The sequence below is a fragment of the Nematolebias whitei genome, chromosome 8, assembly GCF_014905685.2.
Source record: "Nematolebias whitei isolate Nwh7 chromosome 8, NemWhi1, whole genome shotgun sequence".
NCBI lineage: Eukaryota > Metazoa > Chordata > Actinopteri > Cyprinodontiformes > Rivulidae > Nematolebias > Nematolebias whitei.
Window position 1 is genome coordinate 45,519,370 of NC_056505.1, and position 14,740 is coordinate 45,534,109.

A 14,740-nucleotide genomic window follows, 5' to 3' on the forward strand; every position below is an offset into this window, starting at 1 on the left:
TATAAATGGTAAATGGACTGTACTTATATAGCACCTTTCTATCTGATCAAGGTACTCAAAGCTCTTTACAACACAATCTGTGCCCTCATTTGCACATTCACACAGCACTCTACTAGATCTCTACATATACATATACACATACAAAGTATATATACATATATATATATATATATGTGTATATATAAATATTCATACACACACACACACACATAAATATATTGTTCTAGAATTGCGCCGCTCAAGGTGGCTGCATGTTGGAGCAGCTCTGTTCCGTTCATTCTGAGATTTTGCTTTGGGAAACTTTAATTCCTCTTTATCTGGATGTAAGTCACATTTTTTGGATGATTGTTTCCTCTGGTATCAGATGCTGTGCAGCTGGAAGGATTTTTACAGAATTTTTTTTAGTTTTGGACATTTGTTATGATGTGTAACCACGGCAACAAGGCAGTTTTCTACAACCAACAGCAGCTGATTAACATCTCAAAAGCTCAAATAATATCTCAACTATAGCTCCAAATCTCAAATGAGTTGAAAGGATGTTCTGTGGATGCATTCACATCTACCTGCCAGCTGTGCCTTACCACTGAGATCCTGGAACTAGCAGGAAACACAGCTCATGACAGCAGAAGGACAGGATCTTCCCTCGGCGCCTACAGTTGGCTGTCCGCAGCGATGAGGAGCTCGGCAGACTTCTGGGAGGAGTGGCCAGCGCTCTGGGAGGAGTTCTGCCCTGTTTTTGGGCGTCTTACAGCCCTGGGGAACAGAGAGGCCAGCCGAGTCTGGGTGGACGGATCGGACAGCATCTGCAGCCAGTTTCTTAGGATCCACTGTGGAATGAACCTTTACAAGAGATCTTTCCTGCTTACAGCCATCAGTATCTATAACATCTCTTAATGAAATGAAGATAACGAGTTACAACAACAAATAATTTCCCTTTGGGATTAATAAAGTATTTTTGAATTTAATTGAACCACCAAACAACTTTTTAGCTGATTTTACTTGTTACAGTCTTTTATGTGTTGGCTGTCAGGCTGCGAAGGCCATATTGGATTGGGTTGACTCAAAAAGTTAATCAGTTATAGATTTACATTCACTTATTACTTTTTGAAAGTTTTGTTAAAATCTGTTTAGTAGTTTATAAGACATTTACTTAAAGATACAAACACACACAAACAAACACATGTAAAAACTTTTTCTGGCAGTAAAAAAGTAGGAAACCACTGATTTAAATTCTAACTCTCAGGATCATCAAGTCTATATAAAGTTAGTTACGAGTAGACTTACTGTTGTGAAGGAAGTCATATGTATGTGTATTTGCAGATGTTGGGTGTGCAGGGAGCCTGTCAGACCTGTCCAGGAGAGAATGCTCGTCAACTGGCCCGGATCGTGTGTGCCACAGTTCTGGCTGGAGAGCTGTCCCTGATGAGCGCACTGGCTGCTGGACACTTAGTCAAGAGTCACATGACACACAACAGGTAAATAAAAGTAGCGCAACACATGACACACCTAATTGTGATCAGATGATGACCTAAAACATCATCAGATTTTCACACGTCCTCAAAGTAGATGAAGAGAACCCATTTAAACAAATGTGACAAAAATATTATACTCAGTCATTTATTCATTGAGGAAACTTATCCAGTATTACATATTTAACCAAAACCGGACCAAGGCTACTTCCAGCCTCAGCGATTAATATGAACTCTGCTTGCTGGCGCAGGAAGCCTCTCGGGCAGGGTGGCGCTGTTTGACGTATCGGTGTCTTCGTCATAGTTTATCTGGACTTTCACCTGTACTCCCCTGGATTAAGTGGATTTGAATGAGATCATTGGTTGTTGGAACAGGATCAGCTGGTTATCCAAAGAACCTGTTCCGGCTTATGATGTCGACCCACGTCTGTTCTCTTCACTAAGCTCGGTTCAGATAGTGCTGCAGCTTCTACCAGCGCCACTTCAACTGCAGCCAGACCATCATGCTGGGCCCCCTGCGCCACTCAAACCGGGAGGTTGTCTGGCCTGAAGTCCTTCATCTCTATTCACGTGTGGGGTTTAGAGCTCTGTGGACCTGAAGTTTCTCCATCTTCATCATTTTCAGTATTTTGACTATTTGGAGTCATTGAATCTTGTTAATGCATCTGGATTAACCATCCTTGCAAACTTAATTGCTTTTGGGTTCTAAGTAACCGTGTAATAAATTCATCTCACCATGGAATGATAAGGAGCCAAGCTCCACATTATCAACTCTAGTAACAATACCTCTGCAACAAAAAACACAAGGAAATGTTTAATCGTGATGCTCTTCCTGTTGTCTGGGATACAGCCTAAACCCGTAACTCACACTCCATGCAGCACTCCAAAAGACTTTAAAAACATGTCAGGACTATCCTGATGCATGCTCAATAGTCCAGGTAAAAAAAGCATCTAAAAAAAGCCAAGTCAGGTCCTCTGGTTGGATTAAAAAAATAAAAATAAATTAATAAAAAAATTATAATAATTTTTATTTTTTAATCCATCCAAAGGACCTAACTTATTTTGTTTTTAGATATCAGGACTACATTTTATGTATATAAATGCATGTAGCCTCCTTCATAAAATTGATATGCTGAGGATTTGTGTTTGTTCAAATGATGCCGATATAACTGTTATTTCTGAAACTTGGTTATCTAAATCAATTTTGAATAATCGTGTCAATTTACAGATTTAATATTTATCATTCTGATCATCAAAGAAAGGGAGGTGATGTTGCAATTTATATCAAATCCATCCTGGATTCACAACTGGTGTCTGCTAAAACAACCTCTAATCAATTTGAAATCTTGGCACTAGACATTAATTTGCATGGTGGCCAATCATTAACTGTTGTGAGATGTTAATGAACCCCGTCCGTAACATGAGACCCTATTGTCATTAACAGAGTTTCTAACAAATTTACATTTTAATGAGATTGTCCTAGTAGGTGATTTTAATCTAGACTCTCTGTCTCTAGTGTCTGAATAATGTAAAAAAATGTTTGTCATTCAATCTCAGTCAAATTAATGACAACCCCACTCACCCAAATACTAAATGTCTAGGAAGACTGTCTATTTTAGATCTCTTTATATCAAATATGCCTCATAAATTTTCTGATTTGGGTGTTTTTGCAGATGATATGAGTGAACGAGTGATCACTGTGTTGTTGGTGCCATTAGGGATACTAAATTGCCTCGTTCCAAACTTAGATTAATTATAAAAAGGAACATGAAACATTTTAGTGAACAGGCCTTCCTTTGGGACCTGTTCCATTTTGATTGGCATCGTACTTTACTAATTGAAGATGTGAACCTTGCTTAGAACTATTTTCACAGTAGTTTCATTCACTTTGTAAATAAACATGCCCCTTTTCGCCAGTTCAAAATAAAAGGCTGAGACAGCCCCTGGTTTACTCCTGAGTTAGCTGATTTTTCCTGCACAGGAGAGATCAGCTTTGGGCAACTGCAAGACAGTGTGGTTCAGACACTGATTGGTTGCAGTTTCATCAACCACAGAATCATTGTACAGCTTCCATTAAAGCTGCCAACCTAATTACTTTTTTATATCAGTCATCAAAAGATCTAAATGACCCTAACATATTCTGGAAAACTATCAAATCATTTTCTGGCAGCTCCCATTCATCTGACCTGCCACCACAATAACTTGATAACTCTGTTCCTGTGTCAAATAAGCATGAAATTCTAATTTGTTTCAACAGACATTTTGTTGCCTCTAGCTCTTTGTTTGCCACAGTTACTAATGGAAAACCAGCCACTTCTCCTTCAATCCAAACTTCTACAAATCAAATTTCTTCTACAAGTCAATTCTTAGTAAACCATACCTTCCCATTTTCACTGTTCTCTCTTAATGAGGTTAATAAACTGTTAAAAGGTTTGGACTCTAGAAAATATGCAAGCCCTGATGACCTTCCTCGTTATTTCTTAAGGTTAGCTGCACAAATCATAGAAGAACTAGTGTCTCACATCTTTAATCTGTCCATAAGCCAAAATACCGTTCCAAATGCTTGGAAAACAGCTTTTGCTCTACCTTTACAGAAGGCAGGAGACCCCACTATACTGAACAACGATCAACCAACCTCTAAACTCTGTATTCTTGCTAAGACTTTAGGAAAAATTGATTAATACTCAAGTCAATAAGGATTTGGATTCTTTTAACATCTTATCTTCCCATCAATCTGGTTTCAGGAAACAGCACAGCACAATGACTGCTTAGTTGAAGGTTTTTAATGATGTTGTTGAAGCATTGAATGCAAATAACTATTTTACTGCATGCTATTTAGATCTGTCTAAAGGTTTTGATACCGTAGATCATGGCATCTTATGCCATAAACTTTCAGAAATTGGTTTCTCAGATCACACTGTTGGTTGGTTCTCTAATTGCCTCTCGGATCGGAGGCAATGTGTTCAACATAATGGTACTTCTTCCAGTTATTTAAATGTCAACAATGGTGGCTCAGTTTTAGGACCCACCCTTTTTACAATCTATTTCAGTTGAATTCAGATGATTTATACAGCAACCCTAATTATAGGATTTATCATAAAGGAATGTCTTGAGATCAGTCTTAAAACTGGACAATGTGTCAGCCTCACGGACAGAAACTGGAAGTTGGTTCCACAAGAGAGGAGCCTGATAACTGAAAGATCTTCCTCCTATTCTGGTTTTGGAAACTCTAGGAACCACAAGTAAATTTGCCACCTGAGAGTGAAGTGCTCTGTTAGGAAAATATGGAACAATAAGATGTTTTAATATAAGATGGAGCTAGGTTGTTGAGAGCTTTGAGTCAGTCAGTCAGAGATTTAAAAAAAAAAAGTATTCGTTTACATCACATGCGTATGTACTGGAATGAAATTATGTATACAGGGTCCCAGTTGCATCAAACAATAGCAAATATATAAAGTGTAAAAAGAAACGGTAAATAAGGATCTAAGATATAAACTAAATTTCTAAACTAAACAAACACCAAACGGTACACTAAAAAGATCCAAGATATATGACAGTCACTAATAGTGCAAAACAATACACCGAACAACAGCAGCACGATTCTCATATGTTTTGTTCGGCTATAATTTACACGCTTAATGCGAGCACTAACATAAACTAAACTAACATAAACTAGAATTTATTCAAAGCATGCAACAAAAATATAGAAACAAGACGTTGTTGAGGAAAACAAGGAGCCATCTCCTCTGTCCTCCCCGGTAGGGCTGGGCCATATCATATCGTTCACGATAATACCGGTTTAAAAAAAAAAAAGCTTACCCGGGAAAATAAATGATATCATGATATGCTAATTTCATGACGTAAGTACGTCAGTGTTTGCCCCACCCCGTTAACAAAACCGAGCATGCCGAACTACTGAACCGAACTGTGCACTCCCCCATCCACCTGTCGGCACTGGCGTAACGCTAATTAGCTGCGCACAATACTAGCTAAAATCCTACAAATAAACAACGCTTGGCTGGGCTGTGTTTCTCCATCCAACTCTAAACTGTGGGTACAGACAGTGACAGCTCCACTGTCTCTCCCTCTCTACCCTACACAAGCGGCTTTTTTCTCTCCCCCCACCCCGCTCTGGACTGCTGGTGCAAGCGCCGCTCTCGGCTGGGTCCCCCCCGCTCTAAACTGCCGGTACAAACACTCGCAGGTCTGTCTCTTAGTTCCACAGTCCATGGACCAAGAACAGAGTCAGGTGATCAAAGACAGAGCATCAGAGAAATGAATCATTCCTGCAGGAACAGAGGAAGCTGAAACACCACAATCTTCAGGGTCAACTGATTACCTTGTTACAAGTTCTGGAAGTTATAGCTCATTTAAAGGCAACATATATTTTGTTGTATGTTACATTTATGCTCAACAGATCTTAAGCTTCATTTTATTTAGTTATTTTGGGAAACTTCACCTGCACTTTAGTTTTTGTGGTAGATTTAGTTAATCTGTATTTTGTGCAGACTTTTCTCAATCTAAATAACAGAAGGATAATTTTTATTTTTTTATTTTTATACTTTGAGACTGAATACTTTATTAAATAAAGGAATTTCAGTAAAATTAACCCTTGTTGTTTTTAGTTTTTATTTAATACTGCAAAGCAACATGTTAAGTTAATTTTGTCAAATGAATAACTGTAATTTCTGTTTTTATTTTTATTTTTTATTTAGTAATATCACAAAATTTATTGTTATTGTCAGAATGCTCTGAAATATCACAATATTATATTTGAGCCATATCACCCACCCCTACTCCCTGGGTTGTTGCACAATAAGAACACACACTTATGTCAGAATTAACAACATCTTTATTTTCACAGACTTTAAAATTCTTAAACTTCTTAACAAACAGACAACAGTTAGTGATGATCCACAACTTTTCCTCCTCCACCATAATAATAATAATAATAATAATGTCATCACAATGTCAGCACTGTATGTTTCCATACAATGGCGAAATTAGTCTCTGCATTTAACCCATCCACCACCAGGTGGTGCAGTGGGCAGCTATTGAAAGCGCCCGGGGGACATTTTGGGGATGAGACGTGCTGCCCAGAGACGCCACGTGATGTGCAGTGACTGGGGATTGAACCTGGGACTTTTGGGTCCCAAGCCAGCTGCCCTGCCTCTACACCATCTCGGCCCCCATAACCCTCAGCACTGGCTCTCCTCAGGGATGTGTGTTGAGCCCCCTCCTGTTTACTCTGCTCACGTATGATTGTGCAGCTACCCATCCAGGCCATCATATTGTAAAGTTTGCAGATGATACAGCGGTGATGGGATGCACCACAAACAATGATGAGTCCAGCTACAGGCAGGAGGTGGAACACCTGGAGAGCTGGTGCAAAGAGAATAACCTTCACATCAATGTGAAGAAGACAAAGGAGATGATTGTGGACTTCATAAGGAATAAACACACCTACACCCCCCTGAACATAAGAGGATCTGCAGTGGAAGTGGTCTCCAGCTACAAGTGCTTGGGTGTTCACCTGAATGACATCCTGAGCTGGAGCAACAACACCACCAGCCTGATCAAGAAAGCTTATCAGAGACTACTTCCTCAGACGGCTGAGACGAGCTGGTCTGAGAAGCTCAGTCCTCACCTCCTACAGGTGTGCAGTGGAGAGCATCCTGTGCTCCAGCATCAACGTGTGGTGTGGAGGCTGCACAGCTGCAGAAAGAAAAGTTTTGCAGAGAGTGGTGAAGGCTGCACAGAAGTCTGTCGGAGTCAGCCTCCCCACCATCACAGACATCTACACCTCCAGATACAGGAAGAAGGCCACCTATATCATGAAGGACCCCACCCACCCAGCACACACACTTTTTGCCCCGCTCCCCTCAGGAAGGAGGTTGAGGAGCATTAAGTGTAGAACCACTAGACTGAGGAACAGCTTCTACCCTGAGGCTGTTAGACTCATGAATCTCTAACCAGAATAATCACTGTGAAAAATCACATCATGTTGCTGCTGATCTGTTTCATGTTGCTGCTGATCTGTTTCATGTTGATGTGTTCATGCATGCTTATCTGCTCACACAGACTCATGCTCATGTTTGTGCAGTTGTTCGATGTAATGTTTTTATGCTATTAGTGCTTAGTGTATTTTAGTTTATCTTTTTCTTAGTTCACATCTTAGATGTTATCAGTGTTTTTCTTTTACATTTTATTGTTGGATGTAACTGGGACCCTGTGTACATAATTTCGCTCCACCACAGGTACCACATGTGGTGCGAATGACAATAAAGAATTTCTGACTCTGAAAATGCATGAACAAGAGAGAATTGTGCATATTACCTCACATTCAGGGGTCCCCAGTACAATTCTGACGTTTGTCATGCCCATTTCCACTAGGGCATTAACAGAGTACTCGAGTAATCTACACATCGATTGCTAGGACATCTATCGAGGTTAAAAATTATATACTCGTTCAACCCCTAGTTTCCACCCTTATAGACTACGTTTTCTTCCACCTCCGTGACACTTCTTGTTTTCAATTTCTATCCAATCAAACACCTTTCAGACTTTCAGAAGTCCCTCCCATTTCTCATTTTATCCAATCACTCAGACACACTTCATTAGCTGTCATCTCTTTCAACTGAGGACGTGACACATTCCTATCTTTCCATTAGACCGATTTAAGCATCCACACACAATGAATGTGAGACTCTGATTATCCCCTTTGTAACTTAATAATAAAGAAATCTACACATCGATTGCTAGGACATCTATCGAGGTTAAAAATTTAACATCGAATATCCGTAGTGACGTCATATTATGTGACCACCGTATGACCGTAGTGGGCGGTGTTGCACTGTTGCAGGTCACAGAGTATGGTGTAACACCGGGTCCAATCCACCGAACCAGAACCAGTTTCGGTTTAAGTTTAATTTTTGATGTGCTGCATGTTTCTTCATGTTTGCAGTTTAATAATAATAACTTATAGTTTAGTTTTTCCTGTGACTTATTTGCAGTATGATAAATGGTAGGAGCATAATATACGCTCCCAATGTTTTGTTGGTCTTTTTTTTTTTGTAAATAATTACCTTTTTTTGTGGTTTTATTTATTTATTTATTTTTGTATCTTGAGATCTATGACATCATCAAATACTCGAGTTCTACATTATGTTAATGTCGAGTTTAAAAATTATATACTCGTTCAACCCCTAGTTTCCACCCTTATAGACTACGTTTTCTTCCACCTCCGTGACACTTCTTGTTTTCAATTTCTATCCAATCAAACACCTTACAGACTTTCAGAAGTCCCTCCCATTTCTCATTTTATCCAATCACTCAGACACACTTCATTAGCTGTCATCTCTTTCAACTGAGGACGTGACACATTCCTATCTTTCCATTAGACCGATTTAAGCATCCACACACAATGAATGTGAGACTCTGATTATCCCATTTGTAACTTAGCACATTATCAAGTTTTCGACTGCTCCACTAAGAGCCAGGGTTGTTCTGACCTATTAAGCTGCTCTTTGACTCATTATTAATTATTTTATAATCCCACACACATTCAAATGATGTGAACTATAAGTTAACTTTATAGTTGATCTTAGTTAACTGAACAAGAACCTTTGAGGTTGATGTTTTGTTTCTAATTAAAGGCCTTGTTTGAAATAAGTAACTATTTTCCTCCTGACAGCAGAAAGTGTCATGGTTGATTTTAAAGTTAGCAGTCCCTAAAAAGATATTTATCGGCTTATGGCTTAGTTTACACATCTAACATGTATTCTAACAGTTATTGTATGTTCTATTTTCCATAATTCATAATTAAACATTATATCCACCAACCCATATTATGTTATTTCCACAATTTATCATCAAAGGTTATTTTATTTTTAACAACGCCAAAAATTAAAAAGAAACAAATCTAGATCAGTATGGTCCAATTGGCAGAGTGGTTCTGATGTCAGTGAGGTTATCTTTTTTCATTCATTCAACCTTCATTTAAACATATAAATCACATTGAGCCTCAAAGACTCATTTATTAGTGAGATCTGTTTAGAGAGACAAAAAGTAGTAAAACTGGACACATGTAGGAGTTGGAGGCGAAAAAATTCCTATCAGACTTTTATTTTTCCTGCCTGAGGAAAAAAAACTAATATTAAAAAACACCTCACACAAACAAGCACATAGTGATGTAGATATTCTGCAGAGGGGGGAGGCGAGAGTGGTCAGCAATGTTTATAGATGCTCTCGAGGTCACTGTAAGAGTTCTGATAAGGATGGAATAATCAGTCAATGTCCTCTGGTGAGATCCATAAACATTCTTGAGGTATGTCAAGGAATGCCAAGAATAATGTCTATGAGAATCCAAGAGTCCTGAAATATGACACAAAGTTTATTCAGCTGGTTTCATCTGGTTATCAGTTGGAAATTCCTCAGGGAGGGGGGTGGCCATCTTAGCGACTGTTAGCGGCGTGGTGTTGTTAGCAGCGTTATCAGGTCTTGTTAGCAGGTCCTTTCAGCAGCATGATGATAATAAGGACCGCAGCAGCTGCCCTCCAGAACCAGGTCCAGCAGACAGAGAATATCCAAGGTTCCCCTGCAGAACCAATCGTGGTCTGCAGAGTTCGGTCCAATCAGGCAGATGGAGGATCTTGTTAACAGCGTTAGCAGGTCTAGTTAGCAGGTCCTGTCAGCAGCTCGATGGTAACAATGACCACAGCAGCTGCCCTCCTAGACAGCCCTCCAGAACCGGGTCCGGCAGATGGAGAACATCCAGGTTTCCCCGTGGAACCGAACGGGTCCGTAGAGTTCGGTTCATGCAGGCATATGGAGGATCATGGAGACAGCCGCCATGACAGGCCTGAACCCGGGGCTGGAAGGACTGAACCACAATGGCAGGATGGCATGATGTCAAGGCAACGGCACAGAAAACTACACAAGTGTGTCGCGGTCATACCTGTACTGTGGATGTACAATGTAAGCCAAAAAAAGAGAAGGTTTAAACAGAAACAACAGGAACATAAATTTACTGAGTTCACCGGGAGCCTGTGAAGCTGCAACTTGGCTGAGAGCGGCCATCTTGGAAAAAAGAATAGGTGTAGGATGATTTGGAGGATGATTTGTAGGTTAGAAGTAAGATTTTGTATTAAATTCTGGATTTGACAGGGAGCCAATGGAGAGAAGTTAAAACTGGAGAGAGATGATCTCTCCTAACTCCAGTTAAGACTGGCAGCAGCATTTTGGATTAACTGAAGACTTTTTAAAAAAGTATTTGGACACCCAGATAACAGTTTCAATAGTCCAGTCTAGATGTGTCAAATGCATGAATTAGTTTTTCTGTATCATTTTTGGACAAGATGTTTTTAATCTTAGTGAAATTACGCAGGTAGAGGAAAGAGGTTTTGGTAATATTTTTAATATGGGGGATAAAAGATATGTCCTGATCAAAAATAACAAAGATTTTTAACTTTAGAACTGGAGGCCAGATTAATGCCATCCAGAGAAAGTGAAAGACTGCAACATTTATTCCCAAGATGATCAGGTCCAAAACCCACAACCTCTGTCTTGTCTGAGTTTAAAAGCAGAAAAGTTCAGAATAGACATAAAGGCTAATGTTTGTCAGTGTTGCTTTGGTCAGTTGTGGTGGAGTTGAGTTGAAAGGTAAAGCCCAATAGTCAAGAGGTATGGATCATGACTGAACAAGATTATGATTATAAGAAGACAAAACAAGCTTCCTTCATAGTGTGGTTGGGCTCAGCCTTAGGGTGCATTCACACCAGCCCTGATTAGTCCGCTTTAATCGAACTCTAGCTCGTTTTCCTAGAAAGTCCGGTTCGTTTAGGGAGGTGTGATCGCACCATCAAACTCTGTCACGGAACAAAAAGGCGAACTCTGGCCCGGGCTAAAACCTGGGCCTCGGTCCGGTAGAAGCGAACTCCAGCGCGGTTCGAGTGCAGTGTGAATGTAAACAGACCGGGCCCCGCTCCGCAGGGTAAACAAACACGCATTGCTCTGACCTTTTATGGAGCCGTCAGCTGCCTCGTGTGGAAAAACAATATTCTCCATGGTCTTCTGTCTCATCTTCTGCTCATGCGAAGCCAATTTTTGAAAAATGACAAAGTATAACTCCTAAAACTGCTAAAACTTGATGCCACTTTGTTTTTATTTTTAGTTACAGAAGAAGAAGAAGAAGTGTCTTCAGAGGTTTTTGTGTTGTTTCTTTCAGTAGTTCTTGGTGCAGCGCCCCACAGGCGAGCGGGGGAATAGGTTGGCTCAACAGGTTGACTCGACTGCACAGTGCAGTGTGAATGCAAACGCACCAGCTCAAATGTAAACAAAAGGTCATGAATATTGGTCCCGAACCGAACCGAGTCTACCGGACTATCTGGTGTGAAAACGACCTTAGAGATACAGGGAAGAACTCCATCATCCAGGAGGAGTTTGGAGTAGAGCTTTGACTCCTTTGTATTGAGAGGAGTCAGTCAAGGTGGTTTGGGGATCTGATTTGGATGCCTCCCTTTGGAGGATTTCCAGGCACATCCTACTGGGAAGATGCCCAGAGAAAGATCCAGAACTCACTAGAGAGATTGTGTAGCTTCTTGGGCCTAGGAACACCTTGAAGTTCCTGAGGAGATGGAGCGTTTTGCTGAGGTGAGGGATGTCTGGGTGTCTCAGGTCTATGGGGACACTGGTCCTGGTTCAGCTTTAAATTCTGCCTTTCTGTCAAAAGTCTAGTATTTTCTACTTTGTACAATCTATAGCTGTGTTAGTAAGAGCGGACACTCTAAGGGGCTGCACACTGGTGCAGTGTTAAATGCTATAACCTCATAGACAGAAGCTCGTAGATTCAACTTTGGGGTCTTTTTGTGTGTAATTTGCATGTTCTCTTTGTGCATGTTTTGACTTCTCCAGTTTGGTCCCACTGATCAAAAACATGTGTTTCTAAAATTACTTTCAAATGAATAATAAATGTAATAAAGTAACAGACTTTGATCTGTGTGTTTGCAGGTCTAAGGTGGACCTCCAGGAGATCCAGTCAGTGTGCAGCAGGAGACCTTCCACTTGAACAGCTTTATCTCTTTCAGCAAACTCAATTTAGTGGACAGAACACCGAAGCTATGAAGATGTGGACAGTTCATGGGAAAAAAAATTACATGTCTATCAGGAAATCATTTCAGATGTCCCTCAAGACTTTTAATAAAACCCATCAGTATCTTCTGACCAAGTGTTAATCAGGATTAAGAAAACAACAACAAAAGGTTGAAGGTGATCAGACTTTTTGTTTCCACTGGGTTGGAAAAAACAAAAAAGAGCATATTGACAAACGGAGCCGTGCACAGAGAAGCTATGTGTATAAAAACTGAGTGCATTAAAATTTGAGTTGCATTCAACTTGTGTTTGGTGCTAAACCATTTGTCAGGCCACGTGTTTTTTTTAATGAACTTTGTAGTGTGTCAAGGACAGCTTACTGTGGACATACGGTCCCACCAAATGTGTTATTTAAAACACGTACGGTCCCACTAAATGTAGTGAAAGTGAAAGTGAAAACTACTAATTAAATTTTTAAATATAACGGGTTCTTTCTTTTTCGAGTTAAATTAATGCCATGTGACGAGGTAACTGTGAGGATTGTTTAATCAGTGACAAGAGATGTTAATTTTCCTTTGACCCATCAGAATAAATGAGGTCATTTATTTAACAGAATCAAAATTTAACATCAAAACATGTACACATGATTCGCTGAACTGGTTCTGATTAATAAAACTTGGCACGCTTTACTAATAAGACAACAAGACATTTCTGAAGGCATCTAGATTACTGGCAAAATAGAGGAGTTAAAAGGAAGGAGTTTAGAGGTTTTAAAGAAAAGATGGGTGAAGAGAGGTGTATGTTGTTGACCAGGATGGCACGCTTCTTTCAATCACCAGCTCAAACCTCCGGTACACTTAGCACGTGACGACTCGTTACCTTCGCAGGAGATAAATCAGCTCCGGTGTCGGGTCCATTTCAACGCTACCTTCCAGCGTCTCCGGTAATAGCGGCTGGCCATCGTCAGAAGTCGTGTCGATTTACTCCGTTCAACAAACAGGCTCAGCTTCCTTCGAAGTTGGAGGCGTTACACCCGGGTGGATTCACAGCAAGCATCTGTGAGTCCGTCAGAGTTTCCACTCAGAAGTGGAAGACTCCACAAGGCTTGAGAAGACTCCATCAAAGACTGAGTTCAACTCAGATCCAAGACTTCAGAAGAACAGAGTAGACTGAGTAGACTGCCTAGTTCCAGGAAGTGTGGACTTTTAAAGAGTTCTCACTTCCGGTCACTTAGGACTTCCTGATTGGTTGAAACAACCAACAGGGGGTGGTTCTAGTGATGCCAGAGGGTTATTAAAAGTCAACAGAGAATTCAGGAATGTTTAGGAACGTTTAGTACAGACAGAGAAATGTTATGGCGAAGTGAGAGGAACGCAGATGCCAGTGTTTCTCTTTTTACCGTCTGCTAGGTTTAAAAACAATACAGCCCGTTCTACTAACTTGTTTTCTGACTGTCTCTGACTTTCGACCGACATCACTATTTCTCCTTTAGACAGAAAATCAAAATGCATAATTACTTTGTAAATAGACATTTAACTTGATTTCTAATTTAAATGAGGGTTAAAAAAAATCATTATTACTGTTTCACAGTTGATTTAAAATGAGTGGTTCACTTCAACTTTAGAAATTATATGAACTAAACACTTTGATTATCAAGATATTGGAAAATAATAATGATAATATAAAAAGAAGAGTGTTCTTTCAATTGATTACTTCAGGATACAATTAGACAGTCTCTGGATGAGCTAATTTGTATTTCTGGATTAAAATCATTGAAATAACTGTTCCTGTCCCATGAAGGTCTTCAGAGGCAGGTTTTGGTCGGAGGCCTAGTTCACTACTTTGGAAATCATCGCCTGTCCATGGGGATGAATTTCAACATGAACTTACGCCTCCGTTCGTCCTTGATCTTGATGTAATCCAGCAAGAGGAAAACAAAAGTCAAAGAAGGTAATCCCACAATGGTTTAGGTAATTCCACAATGTTGTTAGTAATTCCATAATGTTGTTGGTAATTCCATTGTGTTGTTGGTAATTCCATTGTAGCAATGCTTTAACCCCTTGGAAACAAAGTCTGTAATTCATTGTAAAAAGTCATAATCCACAACGATAAATCTACAACGATTGGAGGTGTTGATTGATCAGCATGCAGAGGGGTTCCCTCGATTGAACTGCAGAGGTGAC

At 40.0% G+C, this 14,740-nt stretch overlaps 1 protein-coding gene across 1 annotated transcript in view; it reads left to right on the top strand.

Moving 5' to 3' along the window:
• The window catches only part of LOC119412939 (3-hydroxy-3-methylglutaryl-coenzyme A reductase), a 68,122-nt gene extending 55,263 nt beyond the window's left edge, over positions 1-12,859 (top strand). The window contains exons 18-19 of the mRNA XM_037679946.1: positions 1,321-1,475; positions 12,477-12,859. Coding sequence (XP_037535874.1) covers positions 1,321-1,475; positions 12,477-12,534 — 213 coding nt within the window. The 3' untranslated portion in view covers positions 12,535-12,859. The remainder of the gene's footprint in view (positions 1-1,320; positions 1,476-12,476) is intronic.
• Positions 12,860-14,740: the final 1,881 nt, after the last annotated feature.